Below are 22,796 nucleotides of genomic sequence, written 5' to 3'. Positions count from 1 at the left end.
TTCCATCTATTTTCAAACAAATATATTCAACATTTCTAATATTTCTAATATTTCAATATAAAAAATAAAAAATTTATGTTTTGCAAAAAAAAAAAAAAAATTGGAACCAGGAATTTTTTCCATGGTTCCGAATTAAAATTTCAAACCGTGGAAAAAATTCACGGTTTGGATACTTTTAAAATTTTATCTAAAACCTGATTATTATTATTAAAATATTTTGGTAATTAGGTATTTTTAAAAATGTCGGCCTTTTTTTGGGCTATATATATTTCAACAAAAAGCAAGAATATATTTAAGAGATTGAAACGAAAAATAAATAGAGCATGAGAAAAAATTGCACGACTCAAAGACGGATAACTAGCCCTTGATTTGTAGCCTTTAATAGTTATCTCGTCAGTTCATATCGGATGCTTCACTATTCTTAGTAAATCTTACGAAATGTGATAGATTGTTTCACATTTTGTTGTTTATTTCTGAGAATGTGATGAATATTAAAATTTTCAAATTATCTTCAGTATAGTAATTAATATGGAATTGGATTGCCGATTATAATAATTTTATATTTACTTATGCATTTTTAGAGGATTTATGGTTATTAGATGCAAATATTTCTTTAAAAGATAGGTTATTGGTTGAGCTATTACGAGGATCCATTTTATGGATCATTTGGTTAGAAAGAAATCGAATTTGTTTTAATGCTAACCCATTACCAATTAAATCTATTGGTGCAAGAATTATTTCATTGGCTAGTTTTTGGTATCAATCTCGTTTAGATAATTCATTTTTAAAATTGAGTCTAATGCTCCCTTCTGATGTTAAGGATCTCTCAGATCAACTTCAAGAGGAAGAGGTAAGAAGTTCAGAATTGGCTCAAGTAATGGACCTTCCAATGTCCATTTCCCAAGTGACCAGTTCAGAGGATATGCAGGTTTTTGGAGTTGGCAACCCTCCATCTCCAATGTCTGGAGAAGAGGAGGATGATGAAAACTTATTAGATATGTAGTACTTAGTTTTATGCATATTTTGATGTTTTTTTGTACTTTCTTATGTTGTTACCTTGCTTAGTTGTGTGCATGTTATGAGGTTTTGTATTTCTTTTGTTTTTGTTTCTGTTTTGATTTTGGTACCAATTAAGTACTATATCAGATATGCTATGATTTCAAATGAAATCGGTGGTATATACCACTATTTAAAAAAAAAAAAGATTTAGAGGTGAAATCGAACTTATGACTAATAAACATGAATGGAAATTTATTTTCTAATTAAACCTAAAAAAAATCAAATAAAAGATATTGTTTTAGCCACTGAATAGCGTGTTTCTTTATATTTTTTGTTGTTTATTAATTCAATAAGTCTCGTAATTTAAATAACTTGTTGTTTTACATTAAAAAAAAAAAAAATTGTTGTTTCTAATTTTTGTCTCAGTTCGAAAAGACAAAGGAACTGGCAAAGCGCTAAAGAGCGATTGTCCTTCCAAGCTCCTACAAAGTTTACAGCTGCCATTCCAGAAACCTTTAATCATTGTTTGCGTCTGCTATTTACTAGTCAGTACATCTAACCTTTCAGACATGCTCAGCTTCTGCGTCTTTTTCAAATATCAAAAAGTTGTTTTTGTCTATACTCTCTGTCTATGGTGTATGCCTCTAAAATGCTTTGCATTTGCTAAGCAACAACTATAAGTCTATAACTGAAGGGGCCCATATGTTTTTGTTTTCTTTTTCTTTTTTCCTCTTTTTTGGTTTTTGGGAGAGCTTACAAATACATAATGTATGTAAGAGTGTGGCTATGGTATATATTATGCATAGCGCACGTTGGTATGGTATGTACTTTGTCACTATTTACAAAGTCTAATAGTCGATCAATTTGAACCATTCAATATTATCACCAATTCATCATATGAAAATGTACATGTAGATCAAATTTTATATTTTTTACAATCTGTTTACTATTTTTTAGAAGGCTTGGGTGCTATGGATAGCATAAAGCCTTATGTGCTACGGTCTCAAATATCTATTTTATAAATTTCAAATTTCGACTTAAGTAGTTCAGTAAATTGGTTATATAATAAACTTGTAGAATATCAATTTTTACTATTTTAAAAATTCTTTTACTATTTTTTATTAATTATGAAAGATGGCAAAAAATGGTCTAAAATATTAACACTTTTCTTTTATTTTTAAGTCATTTTTCACCATCATTCATAAATTATAAAAAAATAGTAAAAAAAAATTCAAAAATAGTAAAAATTGATATTCTACGAGTTCATTATAAAACTAATTTACTGAGCTACTTAAATCGCAGTTTGAAGTTTATTCGATATGTTTTTAAGACCATAGCACAGATGACCTTCTGTTATCCATATCACTCAAGCCTTGCTCATACATATTTATTGCTCATGTTCTCTTAAAACCAGAAACTTTGATAGTTAGTGCAGGATGGAGTTATGAACACGCTTTATAAATGAGGGACTCCTTTATCTTCGTTCAAAAGCAATATTTTGCACATGTATGCCGTTAATATTGGTCTGTGTATCAGCCAGCTATGTTCTTTCCAATTTAAGCAATGACGAAAAGTTATCTTAATTACACACATGCAATGTATCCTTGCAAAAACAATTAGAAAACATGCACAGGTTTGTACTAATACATATATGAGTAGGGTTAAAATGCACCATTGGTTTTGTGCTCCAACTACACGTCATGTCTATATCTTTGTTTACAAAGTTCAAACAGTCGATTCGAACCGCTCAACATGATCTCTATATTAAAATATGCTTAGAGACCAAATTTTATATTTTTTGAAATTTTTTTACTATTTTTTTAGATAGGTACAAAATCACTGCGTCTGGACCATAAAAAAACAGTGATTTTGTACCTATCTAAAAAAATAGTAAAAAATTTCAAAAAATATAAAATTTGGTCTCTAAGCACATTTTAATATGGAGATCATGTTGAGCGGTTCGGATCGACTGTTTGAACTTTGTAAATAAAGATATAGATGTGGAGTATGGTTGAAATACAAAACCAATGATGCATTTTAACCCTACTCTACATATATAGATACAACATCAAATTAATATATGTATTTTTTTTTGTCCTTGTGTTTTGATGAAACAAGGAATCTCCAACTCAACCCTCATTTTGCATTACTCCCCCCCTTTCTTGCTATAGTGGAAGGACTAATGATGGCAGAGAAGGGAATGAAACGCCACTAATAGTATTTTAACAAACCAACCTTCAAAAGTAAGAGAGAGAAAAGAAAAATATAGAGAGGAGAAAGCGATGAGAAGAGAACAAAAGGTTCGTTTCTTTCCCTTAAAGACTGTAAAAGATGCTCCATCTCTTTAGAGATTTGTTTTGTTGGGCTAAATAAAACAAAGTTTCCAATCTTTCCATTTAAGCCTTGTTCTTCTTATGACTAGACTGATTCTTAACCTTTCTCCTTTCAAGATAGAAACAACATTGCATCTCTTTATTTGTTATTTGGGTTGCATTTTATTAATAGTATTATTTTAGAAATTAAAATATAATATCATTTCTTTATGTATTTATCATAACTATCCAACTTAAGATAGTTATGACAAAGACAAATTAAACTTAGCATGATCTTAAGATTTAGTGTGTTATCAAGTTGAAAATCTCTTAGAAATTGCATGAGAAGTTTAATGATCACCTCAAAAAAGAAAAATCTATCATGACAAACTTACTATGGCAACATCTCTTCCGCACTAAACCTCTTCTAAAAAACAAAACAAAACTTAAAAATATTCAAATTAATTAAAAACCTCAGTTCCCCTCTGCTTTTTTTCCCCCGACAAAACCCTAATAATCTGAACTCTCATCATTTCACCTATGGCTGCACAAATCAGATAGCTTCTTTCTCCCTTCAACAATCTCATCAAAGAAATCATCTAGCTGACACACCAAACTCTCTGTGCCAGACCTCAACACACCAACCCACCCTTTCAGCTTATCCACCCCATCTCCAGTCCTGACACAACCGCACCTATCCAGTTCTCCCTTTACCTCCTCTACCAGTTCCTTCACCATCCTAAATTCACACATCATCACCCCTCTTATGCTTCCACTTGCCTCTACCTCACTAACAATTCTCTGTTTCAACCTTTCCATTGAACTGATATAACCCAACCCGAAACTTTTGTCTGCATCGATAGTTGTGCGGCAATACGATAAATCAGGGGAGAAATAAACAGATACCCAACTTGTGATCGTCAGAAGGAGAGAGCTTGCATTAGACAATGCATAAAGAACACCTCTGAACCCGTTAAACCCGTTAAGCTTTGAGTATTCCATCGGTTGGCATTCGTTGAATTGCAGAGAAAGCGGCTCAATTCGTGTTCTAGCAACTGATCGGTTATCTTGTTCTAAGGCTATTGCCTCTCTCGCTGTAGCAGAGGCAGCTGATATCACCTGAAATGGAAACAAAGAATATATTATCTTATGATAGAACAAACAAGCATTGTAGGTGCAGATTAAAATTACTGATAATAAAACAACATCATATTGCGACTTTCCATATATAGCAGCAAACCCCTGATTTCATATATAATTACCTGTCGAACAGAATTGGGGTTGGGGTGGCGGCGACAGTCGTCTAACCGAGAAAGAAAAGTAGAACCATGCACACAGTATGTTTCAAAACTCGTAATCCCCAATTTGATTGCATCGCAAGCTTTCCAAATTCGTGAGGTCTCATCCATGTATTCATCCAGCCACTTATCTCCAACTGGTAAATGGAGCTTTTGCACCAGGACTATGATTTGAGAATGGAGGGACCTCAGAAAGGAGATGACATGGCAGAGGAAATCAATTGACATGAAGGTATTCGACGAAAGGCTGCGTTCGAGTTCATCGAGCCCCTCAGAGACAAAGGCGTAGAAGGAGCTTGTGGAGGTAGAAGAGGGTTTCATTTTATTTGGTTTTGGATTTGGGTTTGATGTGTGGATTGAAAGATTGAAAATTGAGGGGAAATTTATAGGGGAGAGGGGGGCTCTGTTTTTCTGAGAAAGAAAAGTATACAAATTGTAAGTAAGAATTGTGGCATTAATGAGAGGAAATGATGGGTGTTTCCTTTGAAGGGAGAAGGATGATTGGGAATTCTGCAATGTTTTGCATTTTATTTTTTGTTACAGAGAGAAAGAGAAAGAGAAAGAGAAAGAGAGAGACAGGAGGTCATGAAGAAGCTAGGATACCCAACCTCATGAGTGTATAGCTCTGTTCATCGCCTCTCCTTTCATTTTATTTTCTCGCTCTGATTATATATACCAAGAGAGATAATGGGGGAAGAGAAATCAAATATAGGGAATTAATGAGGAATTAAGGAGGAGACTAATGATTGCTCAGAAGAGTTAAGATTTGTTATTTGGGGATTTGGGATTTTTCTCTTCTTTTGTTTTTCGTTTGTTATGCTCGGATTGAATTTCTCTCCATTGCACTGTAATGGAGGTGTCCATTTTCATGTAATTTCCCCAATTAAATGTGCAGCCTTTAAATTGTTTTTGGAAAATGAAAAATTAATATTTAGTAAAAGGATAAAAATAAGATATCATTCTAGCCCTCTGGAAATTAATAGTTTTTTTCCTTAAATTAAATGTGCAGCCTTTAAATTATTTTTGGAAAATGAAAAATTAATATTTAATAAAAGGATAAAAATAAGAAATCATTCTAACCCTCAGGAAATTAATAGTTTTTCTCTTAAATTATGTATTTTCTTGTTTCGTTCTTCATTTCTTTGTCTCTTATATAATTTCCTGTACATTTTAATCTTGTGACTCCTTTTATTGGTGTACCTACTATTTTCTTTATAAAAAAATGAAAAAGAAAGAAAACCATGTGTTTTCTTAAGCATGGACCGCATGGTACAAGCAACTTCTTTAAAAGGACAAACATAATTCTCTCTCTCTCAAAAAAAAAAAAAGGACAAACATAACAACAAATATTCGTTTAAAAGGAGCACTAGTACGACTGTACGAGTAAGGCACAAAATAATGCGAAATGATCGGTGTGTTTCTTTTACTAATTTATACTAAACAAAGAAAGTTAAATTTAACTTGTTTTGGTTATTTGTCAATCTATTTTGGTTTGTTGGTTATTTGTCTATCGAAGAAAGAATTGAAAGAATAGTTCTTATTTAGTTTTTGTTATAGTGACTAAAAATTAGAATCTACATGAAAATATGTCTTTTTTTAATAAAGCCATATTTACATTTTAAGTTCAAATATACAAAAATTATTTTTCATTTAACTTTAAACAAACAATATGCGGCACGTATTCTCCATATACAAATTGTATTATCTTTATGATAGGTCCTGATTTCTTTATATTTTTTAAATATCATTTAAGGAATTTTTGAGTTGATTGATAATTGATTAGTCATGTCTTCATTTCTTTTTATTTTCTTATATATTTAAGAAATGTTATTTGTTATTTAATTTTTTGTTTTAATTTTTTTATAAAATATGTAAAGAGGTAAAAAAATATATGCCATTTAATATGTTATTTAAAAATATTATTAATTTGTCATTTAGTCTAAATTTTTTATGAAAATATATTTTTTTTGTATGATAATTTTATTCTCTTATGAAAATATGTTATTTTGTATGAATATTTTTAATGAAAATATGTTATTTGTCTTGTTGCAAGGCACAATACTAATAAACTAATATGGAGATAATTGGCAATATTATGATTCCAGCCGTCGTCATTTTTCCAAAAAAAGAAAAGTTGGAGCAGATATTCTCACTTTAGTATCTGATTTATTTAAATGGTCCTTTAATTCATCGTATATTATATCCTAAATCCTTTTGCTAAAATTGGGGGGCTGGGATTGAATTTTTTTTTTATATTGATATATCATGATGAAAAATACCATAAGAAAAATTACAAACAAAAAAAAAAATACCATGACAACAAGACTCTTCTTCTAAATTCCAGTGTGTTCTCTTTTGAAGAATCTATATATATTCCATGATGATGAAAAATCAATCTTTGAAAATGATTGGCATTAACTTCATGCATACATATCATATATATCAGATAAGAGTAATCTAAATTTGTCTACTGAGCCAAAAGGCATTATCTAAATTCTAAATTAATTTCTTATTTATCTTCTATATATATATTTTTGCTACCACACAGAGAAAGCTTCTGAAAAATAATCCGGTGCATGAATTCTATATATGTATTGTCATGTTCATGAAAGATTAATTAACATGCATGAATGCATTCAAGATTCAACTGTCGCATATATACAAGTATTATCTCATAATTCATAATTGTATTTAATTAATTACGTACGACAATATTTTGAGTTTAGCTCATCGTTTAGATGAAAAACATGTGGGTTACAAAGTGACGTCCATTTTATTTTCAAACTGTGCTCTTTTTTCCATCTCAGAAATTTGTGAGCTCGTACATCATGACCCACATTTCAAACTATGGATACTGACCGTTGATTTTAAGATAACGGAAGAGATTCTCTGTTTCATCCCACTCGATCAGTTGCCACTTCACCTGCTTCAGAAAAGGAGAATCGAAGAGGGAAAGAAGGAAAACGGTTACTATGCGGAGGTGAGACGAGGTGAGAATCGTATTAATTTTAAACAATTTTTTTCACTCTTAAATTAGAGTGTAAGATCACTGTACAGAAAGAAAGCTCACCTCCTACTTATTAATTAAACAACAACATAGTAGACACTTTTCGCGAGAAAAAAATCGTATTTATGACAGTACTCCGTCGCGAATAGAAAAAGCAGAATAATGACGATATTCCGTCACGAAAAGTCCTTTTTTTATCCTCACAAAAAGTGTCTCATTCTTGTTCTGAAGCACAACCTCAGTAGAATAGAATAATCTCCTATTTATGTGCAGTATTTTTATTTATAGAATTTAATATTAAATGATATATAATATTAGAATGAGCATTCATTGTTTTAAATGTTATAGACGGAACTGTAAAAATAAAATAAGATTCATTCGAATCTATTAAATTTATCACACGTTACTTGAAGCAATCATTCTAATATCCTATATAATTTTATAATAATTTCTATAAATAAAAAATTCCGTTTGTACAGACCTTCTATTCCTAATAAACAAATTACAACATGGGCCTTCAGCCTTCTAGAGAGAGTGTTTAATTAAGTTGAGATTATATCATGAAAATCTGAAAGTAAGGCAGATTTCAGCCATTAATGGGGGAGAGAAAAGAAGAAGAAAGGATTAATTTAAAGGAGGTGCAAGGTGGAGAGATTTGGGAGGGCTAACACGAACTGACTACAAAAGCAACAAACCGTACGATTCCCGAAACTAGGGTTTCATTCCTTCCTAGCAACGGTATGATGGATTTCCTTGTACCCCTACATATCTCTCTATCCCCTCAAATCTCTTCTTTTTTACAGGTATCCTACTAGTCTTTTTATGCTACCTATCTGCCTCCCCTTCTTTATTCCACATCTTTGCAAATTTGCAAATCAAACCTTCTTTTCCTGCATTTTTAATATCCTCTCCTCTTTTATATATTCTTAGCTTTGAGTAGATATGTATATTGAGTACAACTAGAGTAGAGGGTTATGAAGCTCATCAAGTTTCTTGGTGAACTTATTTTCATAACTTATTGGATAGACTTCATATGACGTATTCAAACTGTTGAAATCGATATTCTTCACGAATAATGTGTTCACATATCAAATTTATAAAATTTTGAATTAATTGAGTATAAAATTAAGGGGTCAAAAAATAATGAAAAATGATGAATGTATTAAAATTAACTCATAAACCATCTTTTTTTTACTGTTTAACTTTATACTAAATAAATTCAAAAAATTAAAAATTTGATATGTAAACATATCGCTAGTGAAATAGATCGGTTTCAACAGTTTGAATTCATTATTTGAAATTAAACTGATAGATTTTAAAATTAAGCTCATCAAAAATCATGATCAAACTAAAAAACATCCTAGTTAGTTATACTCATGTATATTAAGTAAAAAGGTTGTATTGTTTCTTAGTTTTATAGAAAAAGTTTTTTTTTATATCTTTTTTCAAAGAAAAAGGCTTTGCCTTATCCTAAGAAGTCAGTCTTGACTCTTCTGTTAAAAGGAAACACCATATATTCTCTAAATGCAGAATCACTTTTTTGAGAGAAATATAGGCAGAATAACTTTGTATGTGATTTATATTTATTCCAAACAGGATTATCATTTGTTTGTTTAATATAGTGGGACACGTTGCAACTTGGGTGAGTGTTGAATTAAATGCCTCTTTTACATCTTACAATTTGTAAATTCTAGTGTTTGTTATTTAAGTAAATTTTAAAAAATATCAAAGATGTAAACTTTATTTTTTGAAGTAATTATTTTTTATAGATAAAGATGAATTTCAAGTCGTCCAATTTTATATATTTTATAATATATTTTTCGACAATAATTCGAACTCTGTGATCTCCCAGATCAAGAGCATTATATTAATCACTAGATTAAGGTTGATTCTCGAAATAGTAGGCTTTTGCCTACTATATTTCATAAAATCAATAAAAAGAGAGTGTACATATATATAATAGAATTTACATGAAAGACAAGAAATAAATATTTCATAAAAATTTCACAGAAAATTAAAAAAAATTCAAAATTGAACTTATTAAAATCATAACTTCTATAAAATAAGCGAAATCATTCAAACATAAGATGTAATTACATGTTTGCAAATTGCAATAGACTCTGATACCGAATCCTTCATTTAAACATTTTCACATGTAATTTCATGAATAACATGGTTTCACTTTATATCATCAACTTTTGTCAACCATTTAAATAAAGTAACAAAAAAAAAAAAATTCACCTCACAAGTTCCCATCACATGCAAGGATGGATGCATGTATTCAAGATTTATTTACCAAGAGAAGCTAAACAGCAAATATTTAATTCCAGTTCACAAGCCCAAATGCCGTAGGATGGTCTGCGTGAGAAATAAGATTTAAGGATCCTTTGTGGTTAATATACATCACTAAACCGTGAAGCGACTCATTCATTGACTTTCACAAACCGTTAAGCCACCTTAATGATTTTAATTTTTTAATTATATATATATATATATAGAGATTTGATTCATATATATATATTTTTTTGTATAGTTCAGTCTCCCTCGAAAATATTAAATCTGTACTTGTAGTCTAGTGGTTAAAATTATTTTTGTTTCAGCGCTCTCAATCTAAATTTTCTAGTTTTGTCCTTTGCAATTAATAAAATTGTACAGTATGTTATATATTCACATGCCACAGGGAATCCATAATTGTGAAACAAGGCGAGTGCTCGTGGGGTTTTGGAAATTGGAAGGCTTAATTTAATTGGAGATTGGGAGGATTTGAAGAGAGGATGTTGGTCTAAGCTTTAGATTTTGGTTGGAGACCGGGTTTATTTCGCCTCAATCAAACCCAAACTCCCAAGCACTCATTTGACCTTGAACTCTCCACTAAGAGAGCTATTATAATTTATTATTGTTACTTAATTTGTAATTTTTTACCTAATTTAACACGTTTAATCCGGAACCTTCACATAAATTATGTCATTACTATCAATCCGTACTCCCTAGGTTTTATAATGAAGATTTGATACAGGGCAGGGCGGAACTAGAAAATTTTAATAGTGGTGGCTGAAAATTAAAATGCACAATTACAGTGAGTGAGATTTGAATCCAAGACATCTCAACTACAAAATAGAGTTTTAACCATTAGAGACTACAACCAAATATTTGTCATTTATTAAGAGTGGCTAGACTATAAAAAGAATTAAAAAAAACAAACTAAAATTCAATTAAATTCTTATATGTATAATTAAAAAAATTAAATCATAGGAGTGGCTTTAGCCACCTTTGATTAAGCCTTAAATCTGCCTCTGATTATTATTACGGAGTTCTTTTTATAGGGTTTATAAAGGGTTTCAAATTGTTATTTTGTTTTTTGTTTTTGAATCGAATTGTAATTGTTCGATGTACAATGAATGATCCTGATCAATTTGCTAAAATCTTATAAAAAATTCAAACAGAGTGATAGAACACATATGAATTTGAATTTCTGATGTCACACATTATTACAACCTTATTTTTTCTATTATTTATTTTTTAATTAAAACTGAAATGACGAATCCAAACTTAATGTAACAACGCAAAATTTATATGTTATTTTAGTTCGTATTGTAAAAGATCAAGAGCCTTAACATTCAACACGCCAAATTTGTCTATTGAAGTTAACTTACATCATTATTTTATAAATTATTGATTTTGTATGAAATGTTTTTAATAATTATTAATTTTTGGATCATCTTAAATTTGAAATATATTAATAAAAATAAGAGGTGACAATTTGTGACACTAGAATCCTTATTACTTTTATAACAAAATAAATCAATTTTTAATATGACTTCTGATAGTGTTGCCTTGTTATATAAATACAAGCATGATATATGTTCAAATTGATTTCATTTGTATATATTATATCATTCATCAAATATTTCAAATTTTGTAACTATTGATTCTCATGATATTTGATGAATTTTTTTTTTTAAGTAAAGGTTGAGGTCAAGCCACCAAACTATTTAATATCCATAAGAGATTTTCTCATCCGAATTTCGAAACTACGATTTTTCATACAAAGAATATTATCATTTTCACTAGACCGAATGTTAGTTCTAAAAACAAATTGAATTTATTTTTGGCTCTAACTCCTGACCAATAAGTTTTTTTTTTCTAGTTTTGATATGATTAGAAGGCTAAAAAATTAGATCGAAATTATTATTATTACTGTCGTTTTTTGTTAAATAAAATATAAAACAACGGGAGAATGATGATTGTAATTGGTACTAAAATCAGCCTTGCACTGTGGCATTTTATGTAAATCCATTTCGTCTTCTATACAATCAACACTCGAGCAATTATGCCAGAAAATAATTAAAAATTAAAAAATATTATATTAAATTGTTGCTCGGCACTCGTACAAATTTACTATTTTTTGTGGGGGCCAATCGGCATGTTGATAGTGATGCATCACACCATAAAAATGCTCTTAATTTTCATATTCCCTTTTTGTTCCTCTTGAGGAACAAAATCCTTCTGAACTCTAAATACATTAAAAGACATTACGTCCCTATCTTGGTTATTGAGGCAGATAAGACGGAACCTGCTAGCATACTACGCGTAGCATAGCTCCTCTTCGTGCAACGATTCAATATTTAACTTTTCAAAATTTTAACGGTCGATCCGAACCGTTCATCTTGTTCTCCATATTAATATGTGTTTGGAGACCAAATTTTACATTTTTTGAAATTTTTTTACTATTTGTTTAGATTTATTGAAAATCGCTATTTTTTTATGGTCCAGATTTGCTGAAAACAACGATTTTCAATAAATCTAAAAAAATAGTAAACAGATTCCAAAAAATGTAAAATTTGGTCTCGAAACACATATTAATATGGAGAACAAGATGAACGGTTCGGATTGACCATTAGGATTTTAAAAGGTCGAATATTGAGCCGTTACACGGAGGACCTCTATGCTACGCGTAGCATGCTAGCATATTCCAAATAAGACACCTTCATTTCCGCTTAAGTGGTCCAATTTACATTCAATTTTAATTTTGAAAAATATATTAGGGGGGATTTCATATATATATATATATATATATATATATACCCTTCAAAAACTTTTAAATTTACATATTCCCCCTGAAATTAATAATATCATATTTACCCTTCTTAACTTTAAAAACTCACAAAATTATCCATTTTAATGTCTTATCTATTAAAACTCATTTTAAATTTATGAAATATCCATTTTACTCTCTATTGGAAAAATAAAAAATATGTAACATGTTTTAGAAAAATGTCAATTTCTAATTGGATGGTTTCCAAGGGCCAATGGGTCATTTCTCTACTTTTGACACTTGCACATTGACGTTTAGATATATGCTCGTATAAGTGTCACAGGTAGAGAAATGACTCATTTGTCCTTGGAAATGGATCAATTAGAATACTGACATTTTTATGAAATATGTGCTATAGTTTTTATTTTCTTAATGAAGGGTAAAATTGATACTTATTAAATTTGAAATTAATTTTAATAACAAAACCAATAAAATGGACAAATTTGTGATTTTTAAGTTTCAGAGGATAAATATAATATATGAATATTAGAGGGGGGTGATACGTAATTTCCAATTTTGAGGGGTATATATAAAATCCCCCCAATATATTATATGATGACATGGGCACACTAGATTGCTATTCAATTAAATTTAATACAAATATCTGCGATCTGATATACTTCTTTAAAATTATATAGTTGATGGAGAAGGTTTAGATGCTTTTATTTCTGTGTCTTCATTGTATTACACATTTTAAGTCACTGATGACAAAAACTCTAAAACTCATTTAAAAAGAACCCATTAAATGTGAAATGTATTATTTTATTTACACATACGTAAAAAATATTAGTTTGTGATTTTTTTTATATAAATTAATACAATAGTTAAAAAATCAACTTCTGAAAATAATCCATCTTAGTATATTTTTACAAGCTCTTGATACCAATTGAAATAAAATTGAAATGTCATAATATTGTACATTTGCAAAAAAAAAAAAAAATGATCTAGATCATGTCTAACTATTTTATTTTGACATTAAAATTTTATATATTAAGATATTTAAATTTTAAATAGAATCACAATGAAAACATAGAAATGAAGACATTTGAACTCAAATAATTCAGATAAAAAACAGACTTCTAATTCAAATCCAAAATAATACCAGATACTAAAGTTGGTCAAAGTCAAATATTGGAAAAAAAAAATATATATATATATATATATATATAGAGAGAGAGAGTTAGGCTGGGGTGCTATGGATAGCATAGTGGCCTCTATGCTACGGCTCAATATTCGAGTTTTCAAAATCCAAACGGTCGATCCGAACCGTTCATCTTATTCTCCATATTAATATCTGCTTGGAGACCAAATTTTATAATTTTCTGAATTTTTTTACTATTTATTAAGCCACTTTGAAAATCGCTAATCCAACGGTTTTACTGTTTTGTGCAGCCACCGTTGGATCAACAATTTTGTAAAATACTTAATAAATAGTAAAAAAATTCATAAAAATGTAAAATTTGGTCTCCAAGCAGATATTAATATGGAGAATAAGATGAACGGTTCGGATCGACCGTTTGGATTTTGAAAACTCGAATATTGAGCCGTAGCATAGAGGCCACTATGCTATCCATAGCACCCCAGCCTAACTCTCTCTCTCTCTCTCTCTATATATATATATAGGTCTAATACACACACACATACGTAACAATTAATTAATGCTTGGCAGACTAGGATAATCATATTAGTTCGGTATCATTTAACTTTTAATCATCATTTGAACAATCATTTTAGCGTCTCTACAAATGTGGTTGAATAGGGAGGAGCGATTATGGTTGAAAAGGAGCCCCTTTCTCCAATGGCTATGTAAACTTTCAGAAATTAGTTATCTAATCAACCCATTTTTGTAATGAGATCAGATGTCCTGTCCCCTGGGGTGCAGGAAATTCCTGCCCCCAGAGTCACTGCAGGGTGGGCCCGGTTACTGTGAAAGGATTAAAGTTAACTGGTTACTGTTTACTAGAGACCTACTCTTCAGTGATTCTGGGGGCAGGAATTTCCTGCCCCCAGGGGGGGCAGACGATTCGGTCTCTTTTGTAATACGTCTTCCCATCTATTTTTAGTGAGGCTATGGTATTTTGCAAAGCACAGTTCAGACCGCTATGCATTTATATTTTTGTTTAAATTTCAAACAGATAATTTGAATGCTTAATATAATCTCCACATGAAAATATATACTCAGAGACAATTTTATATTTTTTGAAATATTTTTACTACTTTTTTAAATAGATAGAAAATCACATGATCTAAATATTCAAAACTATTCAATTTAGTCATGTTTTACGTATCTAAAAAATAGTAAAAACATTATAAAAATTATAAAATTTGTCCTCGAAGTACATTATCATGTGGAGATCAAATTGAGCAGTTCTGATCGACTGTTCAGACTTTAAAAACAAAAATACAAATCTATTGTACAAGCCGATCGGAGTTTTGCAAAGTACCATAGCCTCACTACTTCCATTTTATTAACTCTTTGAACAAAAGAACTTTAATTATCTTCCATTTTATGTAAACATAAGTTTTCTGAGCTTAAAAAAAAAGATACAGTTTCCTGTGGCGCATGCTACTGATACTGTGATGTCTAAAAAAGAAAAGGATTGAGATGCAAAAATTCAGGAAAAGAAAAGATACCATTGTAGTATTGTACTGCCATGGAGAGAATCAGAGAGACAAGGACTGCCTTTGATTTCATAATGGCCATTTATTGTACTCATTATTTCTTTCTTCTTTTTTTTTTTTTTTTCCTTTTCTCTGCCAATAACACACTTATTTAAAATGCACTCATTAGTTGCTCCAAAAATATCCTAACTAATTGAGCATCTAAGTTCTAAAATTAGCAAAATAATAATTGGCAATTAAATGCTACAGTTGGGCAACTCACCAGTCAAAAACTATATATGTAGATTTTTTTTTTTTTTTTTGTTGAAAGAGAATATATATGTAGAAAATTAAAACATTGAATGATGCAAACATGACAAAATGCTGACGTTCCATGGCAATAAGAACTTTCTTTTTAGGCACTTGTTTTTGAAAAGTTAATAGTTTTCTTTTAATTTTTTTTGGAGCTAATATTATGTTAAAATTAAAATTCGGCATTTAAAATGGAACTCTGTCCTTGCATGTTGCAGATATAACATAAGGCCATGTTCGGCCGTTCACTGTTTCCATGGGAAAAAAAAATTCACTCAGAGTGAGTTTTTTTTTCCCAGGCACACAGTGTTTCGGCCATTCAAATTTGATCCGTTTCCGTTTCTGTTTTGGTTCCCACTTGACAGCCGAACAGGGCCTAAGAATATTAATTGAGGGTTCAAATGCCTCCATTTTTTGTACCTCCATCATGCTTTCATTTTTAAAAACTTTAATAACTTAAAATTTAAAACTTAAAAGTCAAAATAAAACCGTTGGATATGATATACATCATTTTATTTATGCATGTGTAAAAAATTGTGACATTTCAATTTCGTTTTGGTTGTCATCAAGAGCTTCTAAAAAGTACTGATGTAGATAATTTCTAAACATTAATTTTTCAACTTATTGATTCACATATAAACAAAACCGAAATGTGATAATTTTTTATAAGCATATAGAGAAAATAACATAGATCACATCTAACGGTTTTATTTTGATATTTATGATTTAAATTTTGAGTTATTAACGTTTTAAAAATATAGGCATTTGAACCCTCCTCATATTAATTTGATGCTAAAATAATATTGTAAAGCTTACAAATATGTAAATAATATATATTATGCTACATGCTATCTTAAGAACAATACTCCTTGTTATACATTTATATTGCAATTTTCAACAACCGAATAAATGATTCAAGCGATTTAATATGTGATTTATCATTTTATGTATGAAAACTTTTGGAGGAAATCATATTCTATTTTTTTAGCTATCTGCTATTTTAATGAGGCGAGAGAGGATGACATTCAGATAATCGTTGTTTTCAAACTTCAAACAGTCAAACCCAACCGCTTAACATGATCACTATATTAAAATGTGTTTGGATACCAAATTTGATGTTTTTTTGAATCTTTTACTATTTCTTTAAATAGATACTATATCATTGTTTTTAGATGGTCTAGAATCTTCTGAAAAACAATGAATTTTATCTATCTAAAAAAGTAGCAAAAAATTCAAAAAAATACAAAATATGGGTCATTTTATTAAGGCGAGAGAGGATGAGATTCAGATAATCATCATTGTTTTCAAACTTCAAACAGTTGAATCGAATTGCTTAGCATGATCTCTATATTAAAATGTACTTGAATATCAAATTTGATATTTTTTTAAAATATGTTATTATTATTTTTAAATAGGTACTAAATTATTGTTTTTAGATAGTCTAGAATTTTCTGAAAAACAATAATTTCTATCTATCTAAAAAATAGCAAAAGAAAATTCAAAAAACATAAGTGGTCTTCAAGCACATTTTTATTTGAAGATCATGTTGAACGGTTCAAATCGTCTATTTAAACTTTCAAAATGGAAATAAGTATGTGGAACATAATTCAAGCATGAAAACAACGAGGACCCTCCTTATTTTTTTTATCAAGTGTGAACTATTTACAAATTTGAATTTGTGTTAAATTTACAAAGGTAAAAGTGCTCTTAAATTTTTTTATTACAAGAATGAGACAGTATTCGCGAAGGTAAAAAGTGACTATTCGTAACGGTATATCTATATAAATGTATTTTTTTTTTATTAGCGACGGTAGTATCTACGATGGTATATCAATAGTATCCCTCGCAGATACTGTCGAGTTCAAAACGAAAATATATAGTACGAATGATTGTTAATTAGCATGCCTCAAAAATGAAAACGGTACCATTGGAGGTCTCATCCCATGCATGTACCATCGTTGCCTGGCCATGTTTTGTTTTGTCGTTGTAAAGCATGCAGCTGGTGTTAATCAAACAAAAGCAAATTTGTGTCGTTATACATCGATCATGGCACGAGGATTCCAAAGATGCTGGTGTCTTATTCAGAGAACAAATCAATTAAAGAGACAAGATGGAGAGAAAATAGACTGAGAAAAGAAAGAAAAGGCTGCAATTAATGTGGGCTGAGGAAATGGTTTGATTTGTTTTAATTCTTTTGGACAGACCATCATGTCTCATGTTCTGTGTTTATATGACAAAAATAATCAGGCGCCAAATGTAATTTGTTCCATGACTACCACCTCATCAATGTCTCTCTAGAGATTTTTTTTTAATATAGAATTGAATTTGATATTTTCAACTAAATAAGTACTATTTAATTTTTTTTTTAAATGCATTTGCTCCACCGATCCACAGGATCGGTGGAGCCATTTTCTATTGTTTTTCATGATTAAGTTGTATGGAGGGATCATAAAATGGCTCCACCGATCATGTGGATCGGTGTAGTTGTTTTTTATAAAAAAAAAAAAAAACAATTCAATAGTGCTTATTCAATTGAAAATATTAAATTTGTTTCTATTTAAAAAAAAGGTCCTCTCTAGATAAAGACTTGGATAATATTTTGTTTTTTAAGTTGAGGTTTTTTTTTATTAAGTTTTGAAAAAATTGTTATCAAGGCTTTAAGAATTAGTTACAGGGGGAACCATGAAAGCAGAGAGTTGGGCTTTTTTTTAACCATGAAAGCAGAATTAGTTACAGAGTCAAGACTCAAGGGTGAATATTACTTCAATTTATTGTATTTTAACGAAAATTGGGCTTTTTTTTTCTTTTCTTTTTTAGTGGCAACAATGCATCAAACTTTCCCTCTCACAAAACTTTTTTTTTCTCCTGTTTCCTTTTAATTCTTCAAACTTTCAAAATACTGAAATTGAGATTTTATGACATGGTAAGCCAGTATCATCCAACATTTCCGACAAAATTCAGGTGAGAAAAAAAAGAAGAGAAAATTAAGGCGACTTTTGCATGGCTAAGCTGGAAAGGATGAGACACCTGCCAAAGCTTGTTACCTTTACAGTTCCATGATATTAATAACACCCTGTAAAATGTGTGTTCCGTAGTATTTTGAAAATTCGGATTCAAATGCCGGGTTTTCATGCAAAAGGCATTTGGATTTTTGTTAAAAGGAGGTTTTAGAGGTACAGACCCTTGGCCAAATTGAAACTTTTCAGAGATGATATGATAGCTTCATATTTTTATCGTACCTAGTCAATTTCTTACGGGTCGGGTCGGGTCGGAACCGACACATGATAGGCCAGCCAGATTCAAACGGACTTGAAACAAAATTGAACGAGTCGGACTTCAATACAGCCGCTAAAATTAGAGGATTGAGCGGGATGAATTTTTAAAAAAAAGAAAGAAAAAAAATTGTGCAGCCTGTTTAAGAAGTTGACGCTTTTAAATTTTATCAGGAGCTGGTTCGGTCACGAAACTTTCACACGGGTTAACAGGCTTAATTATTTAGACCCGAAAGTTTCTCACAATAATGTACTACCCGAAAAAAAGTATCGTTAGTCCCCTGTCCTCATTCCTAAATGTGTGAGTTTATAGTAATATGTATATTATACAGCAGTTTACGTTATAGATTCATATTTTTATTTATAAAGTCCAAACAATTGATCAACCAGTGGTGTAATTAATAACGGTATGCGGTCGTCGGACGGATAGGGTACTGTCAAATGATTAATTGAAAATAATCACTCATAATCGGAAATAATCAGCCGATTAGTTGCGAAATTATGTGATAGTTTAGGCACCGCCAACGACTAATCGGTAGATTAATATGCTTAAACGGACGATTTTTACAACACTGATATAAACCGTTTAATATGAATTTCTGATAAAAGCAGATTGGATTTTAATTTTTTTTTAGAAACTGTTTTTGCTACTTTAGATAGATAGATAGAAAATTGTTTGATTTGAAATTTTTGGACCATTCAAAATAGCATTTTTCTACCAATATAAAAATTAGTACGCAAATTCAAAAAAAAAAAAAAATATATATATATATATATATATAACTTGATATGGCAATAATAATTTCATTTGGAGATCCTATTTAATGTTTGGGAACCACAGTTTGAACTTTAAAAAAAAAAAAAAAAAAAAATATATATATATATATATATATATAAAGAGGTGGGCTACGGTGAGTTGCGAAGTAAAACGTGTTTCTACTTCACGCCGTATTTTTATTTTGAAAGTCCAAACGACCGATCCGAACCGTTAGATGTTTAATCCATATTGAAATGTGCTTGGAGACCAAATTTTACATTTTTTGGAATTTTTTTACTATTTATTAAGCATTTTTTAAAATTGCTGTTTTGCTGTGAACAGTAAAAAACAGTAAAATTTTCTGGACCATCAGATCAGCGACTTTCAAAATTACTTAATAAATAGTAAAAAAATTCCAAAAAATGTAAAATTTGGTCTCCAAGCACATTTCAATATGGAGAACAAGATGAACGGTTCGGATCGACGTTTTGAACTAAAAATTGCAAAATATGAGCGTGAAGTAAAATAGTCGCTTTACTTCACAACTCACCGTAGCCCATCTCATATATAAATTATAGTATAAATTGATTCATAATATGTATTTTTAAAAATAGCACAAATATACAAACTGCTGGTCAACAAAAAGAAGAGAATCAATACACATTAAAACCAAAAGGTTAGATATTCTGTTGAACGTGATGTCTTCGTTCAACAAAAAATAAAGAGATCGATAACCATTATTTTTCTTTTCTTAATTTTGTTGAACCTGATGTCTTCTTGTGCATTAAAATCGAAAGGTTAGATATTCTGTTTGGAAAAATACAACGACGACGTGCCACCGATATTTTGACCAAAACCGAAATTCTATGTATACTTAAAAATTTGTAAATAAAAACTTCTATATAATATCATATTTATTCTCGTTAAACACAAAACTCTCATATTTAAATTTGTAAGTTCTAAAATTACATTATTTATTCCTTCCAAAATACAAAAACTTTTAAATTTAAAAATTATATTTTTTATTTTCCCCGCCAAATTTGCAAAATATATAATCATCCTTTAAAAATATAGAAACTCTCCAATTTTAAAACAGATCGGATGGTTGAAATTTATCAACTCAAAATATTCCCTTTTGAGTTAATGCTGAGAATACAAATTCGAAAATAGAATAACCAAAATCAAACCACCAAAACCAAAATTACCTAGAGTCAAATATAATATTTTAAGTTCTAGGAGTACAAATATAATATTTTCAATCTTGTAAGGGAACATATGTATTTAAATTTTTTAGAAGGATCAAAATGAGACTTTTATGTTTTTTTTATATGGATAAGTATGAATATGGTGTTATGAATTTTAGTTGAAAAAAAAGTACGTAATTTCGATATTTTATAAGGATATACATGAAATTCTTTAAGATGTCCCAACAATATAAGAACTGAACAAAAGATGGTAAATTTTCATAAAAGAAGGTAGGGTTTTTTCTTTTAAAAAAACGTAGGAAATAAAATTAGATTATATTTATCTGATATAACCATCTCGAGTTGACCCCGCTAACAAAGCACACGTTGCATCAAAACCAAATTGATTTATCCGTGAGACCGTGACAGATGTGCAACGATTCTTTATTGCTGATGGCAATTAATTGATAAAATATGTGTCCGTCGAGTGATATTGTTGGCAATTGTTGCTATTATATTTAAGAACATTGACCAGAACTTCATCTTTTTTTTTATCATTTACTTCGCATGTCAATCGCAAATTTGGGCTGGGCCATATTTGGGCCTTGTCTGGATTATTGATCCAACCCAGACAAAGCCTCAAAATTAAAATTAAGCACCGGGTGTTTAAAAGGCCGATCCTCAGCCCGAAACCATCAACATTATGCTCTGAGTTTAATAAAATAGGATTGAAGAATAAAAAGGTAAGTTTTATTCTTCGATCTCTATTTTTTATCATTTTCTTTATGCTACTCTAATATATGACTTAGAAGATTGAACTAAGAGAATTTCATTCTACTTGTAAAGAAATTACAACTATGAATGTGACATTCACAATTTCAATTGCAGGCTTGCTTTGTACAGAAAATATATTGTGCTCAATTGGATAGCAATGTTTGTCATGTGGACTTTCCACATTTATCAGCATCTATGAACTATGATTAGATATCATATAATATTTTATTTTCATTTTAACATGTATTTCTTTTCCTTTTGTATATACTCTTCCTAGGGCTATAAGCATAGTGATGGTCTGATGGATTGAATGTAAAGGTTGCTTTATTACTGTTGAATTTTGTGGCTAATGCTAACTCTGGCCCTGACAATGCCATGATAGATAAAGCTCTTTGCTAACACCAACCTCTAGCTCAATAATATACTCCTGTTGTTCTTCTAATGCATTTGTCCTTGTGTTAATTTTAAATATACTGTCACATGATGCCTTCCATGGAAGTTCAGGTGTGATAAAATATAGCTTCTGATCTCTATGAGTGTATGGTATTGCATCAAGAATCGACATATGCTGGTAATCACTGATATGCAATCAGCACAAAAGATTGGATATCCAATCTTGAGGAAAAAAAAATTCAAGAAAATATGGAGAGGTTAGATGGTGTTTACCCAGCATCTGTTAAAAGATAGGTCCAAATTAGCTCTAATATTCATAAGGTACGAATTCAAACTTCAAGTATAAGAACTTATATTTTATATTCTGTTGTAGATGAGCTTTCTTCACTGAATGGCCTCATGGTACACAGGAGAGATGCATTAAATGAATACTTATATTTGAAAGGTAATAATTAACTCATAGATTTATGCAAAATTATAGGCAGCTTTTTTGTTCTAAAATGTACTAAATGGTATACTTTTCCAGGGAATATTAGGGTGTTCTGCTCCAGAAGACCATTTTTTTTCCCTCAAAGATTCTTTGAATTTCAAAAATCAATTTTCTTATTTGGATTCCAGTAATGTATTGTTGAGAATTGCTGACGAAGTGCGAAACGTACAATTTTGACAAAGTTTTTCCCCTGAGCTCAACTCAAGGTATTGATTTTGTAATCCCGATTTTTTTTTTTGCAATTTTATTAATTAATGATGAAGCTTTAATTTTGTATTATTTCAGAGAAAGTGTTTTCTGAA

The 22,796-nt window shown here is 30.0% G+C and overlaps 1 protein-coding gene across 1 annotated transcript; it reads right to left on the bottom strand.

Annotated features, from left to right (window-relative positions):
- Positions 1–3,613: 3,613 nt before the first annotated feature.
- Positions 3,614–5,366, bottom strand: LOC144575879 (uncharacterized). Its single transcript, XM_078326132.1, has 2 exons — positions 4,574–5,366; positions 3,614–4,430 (listed from the first exon to the last, which is right to left on the bottom strand). Exons 1-2 carry the CDS (start codon positions 4,928–4,930, stop codon positions 3,846–3,848), a joined length of 942 nt encoding a protein of 313 aa, XP_078182258.1. The 5' UTR covers positions 4,931–5,366; the 3' UTR covers positions 3,614–3,845.
- Positions 5,367–22,796: the final 17,430 nt, after the last annotated feature.

This window comes from Carex rostrata, chromosome 24 (genome assembly GCF_964058835.1).
Source record: "Carex rostrata chromosome 24, lpCarRost1.2, whole genome shotgun sequence".
NCBI classification, from domain to species: Eukaryota; Viridiplantae; Streptophyta; class Magnoliopsida; order Poales; family Cyperaceae; genus Carex; species Carex rostrata.
This window is presented reverse-complemented; position numbering and strand designations above follow the sequence as displayed.

Bases quoted from the DNA above. Each gene is read 5' to 3' on its own strand.
- LOC144575879 (XM_078326132.1), bottom strand. From the start codon at position 4,930: ATGAAACCCTCTTCTACCTCCACAAGCTCCTTCTACGCCTTTGTCTCT. The intron at 4,431-4,573 runs GTAATTATATAT...TTTCCATTTCAG, and splicing joins ACCCCAATTCTGTTCGACAG to GTGATATCAGCTGCCTCTGC.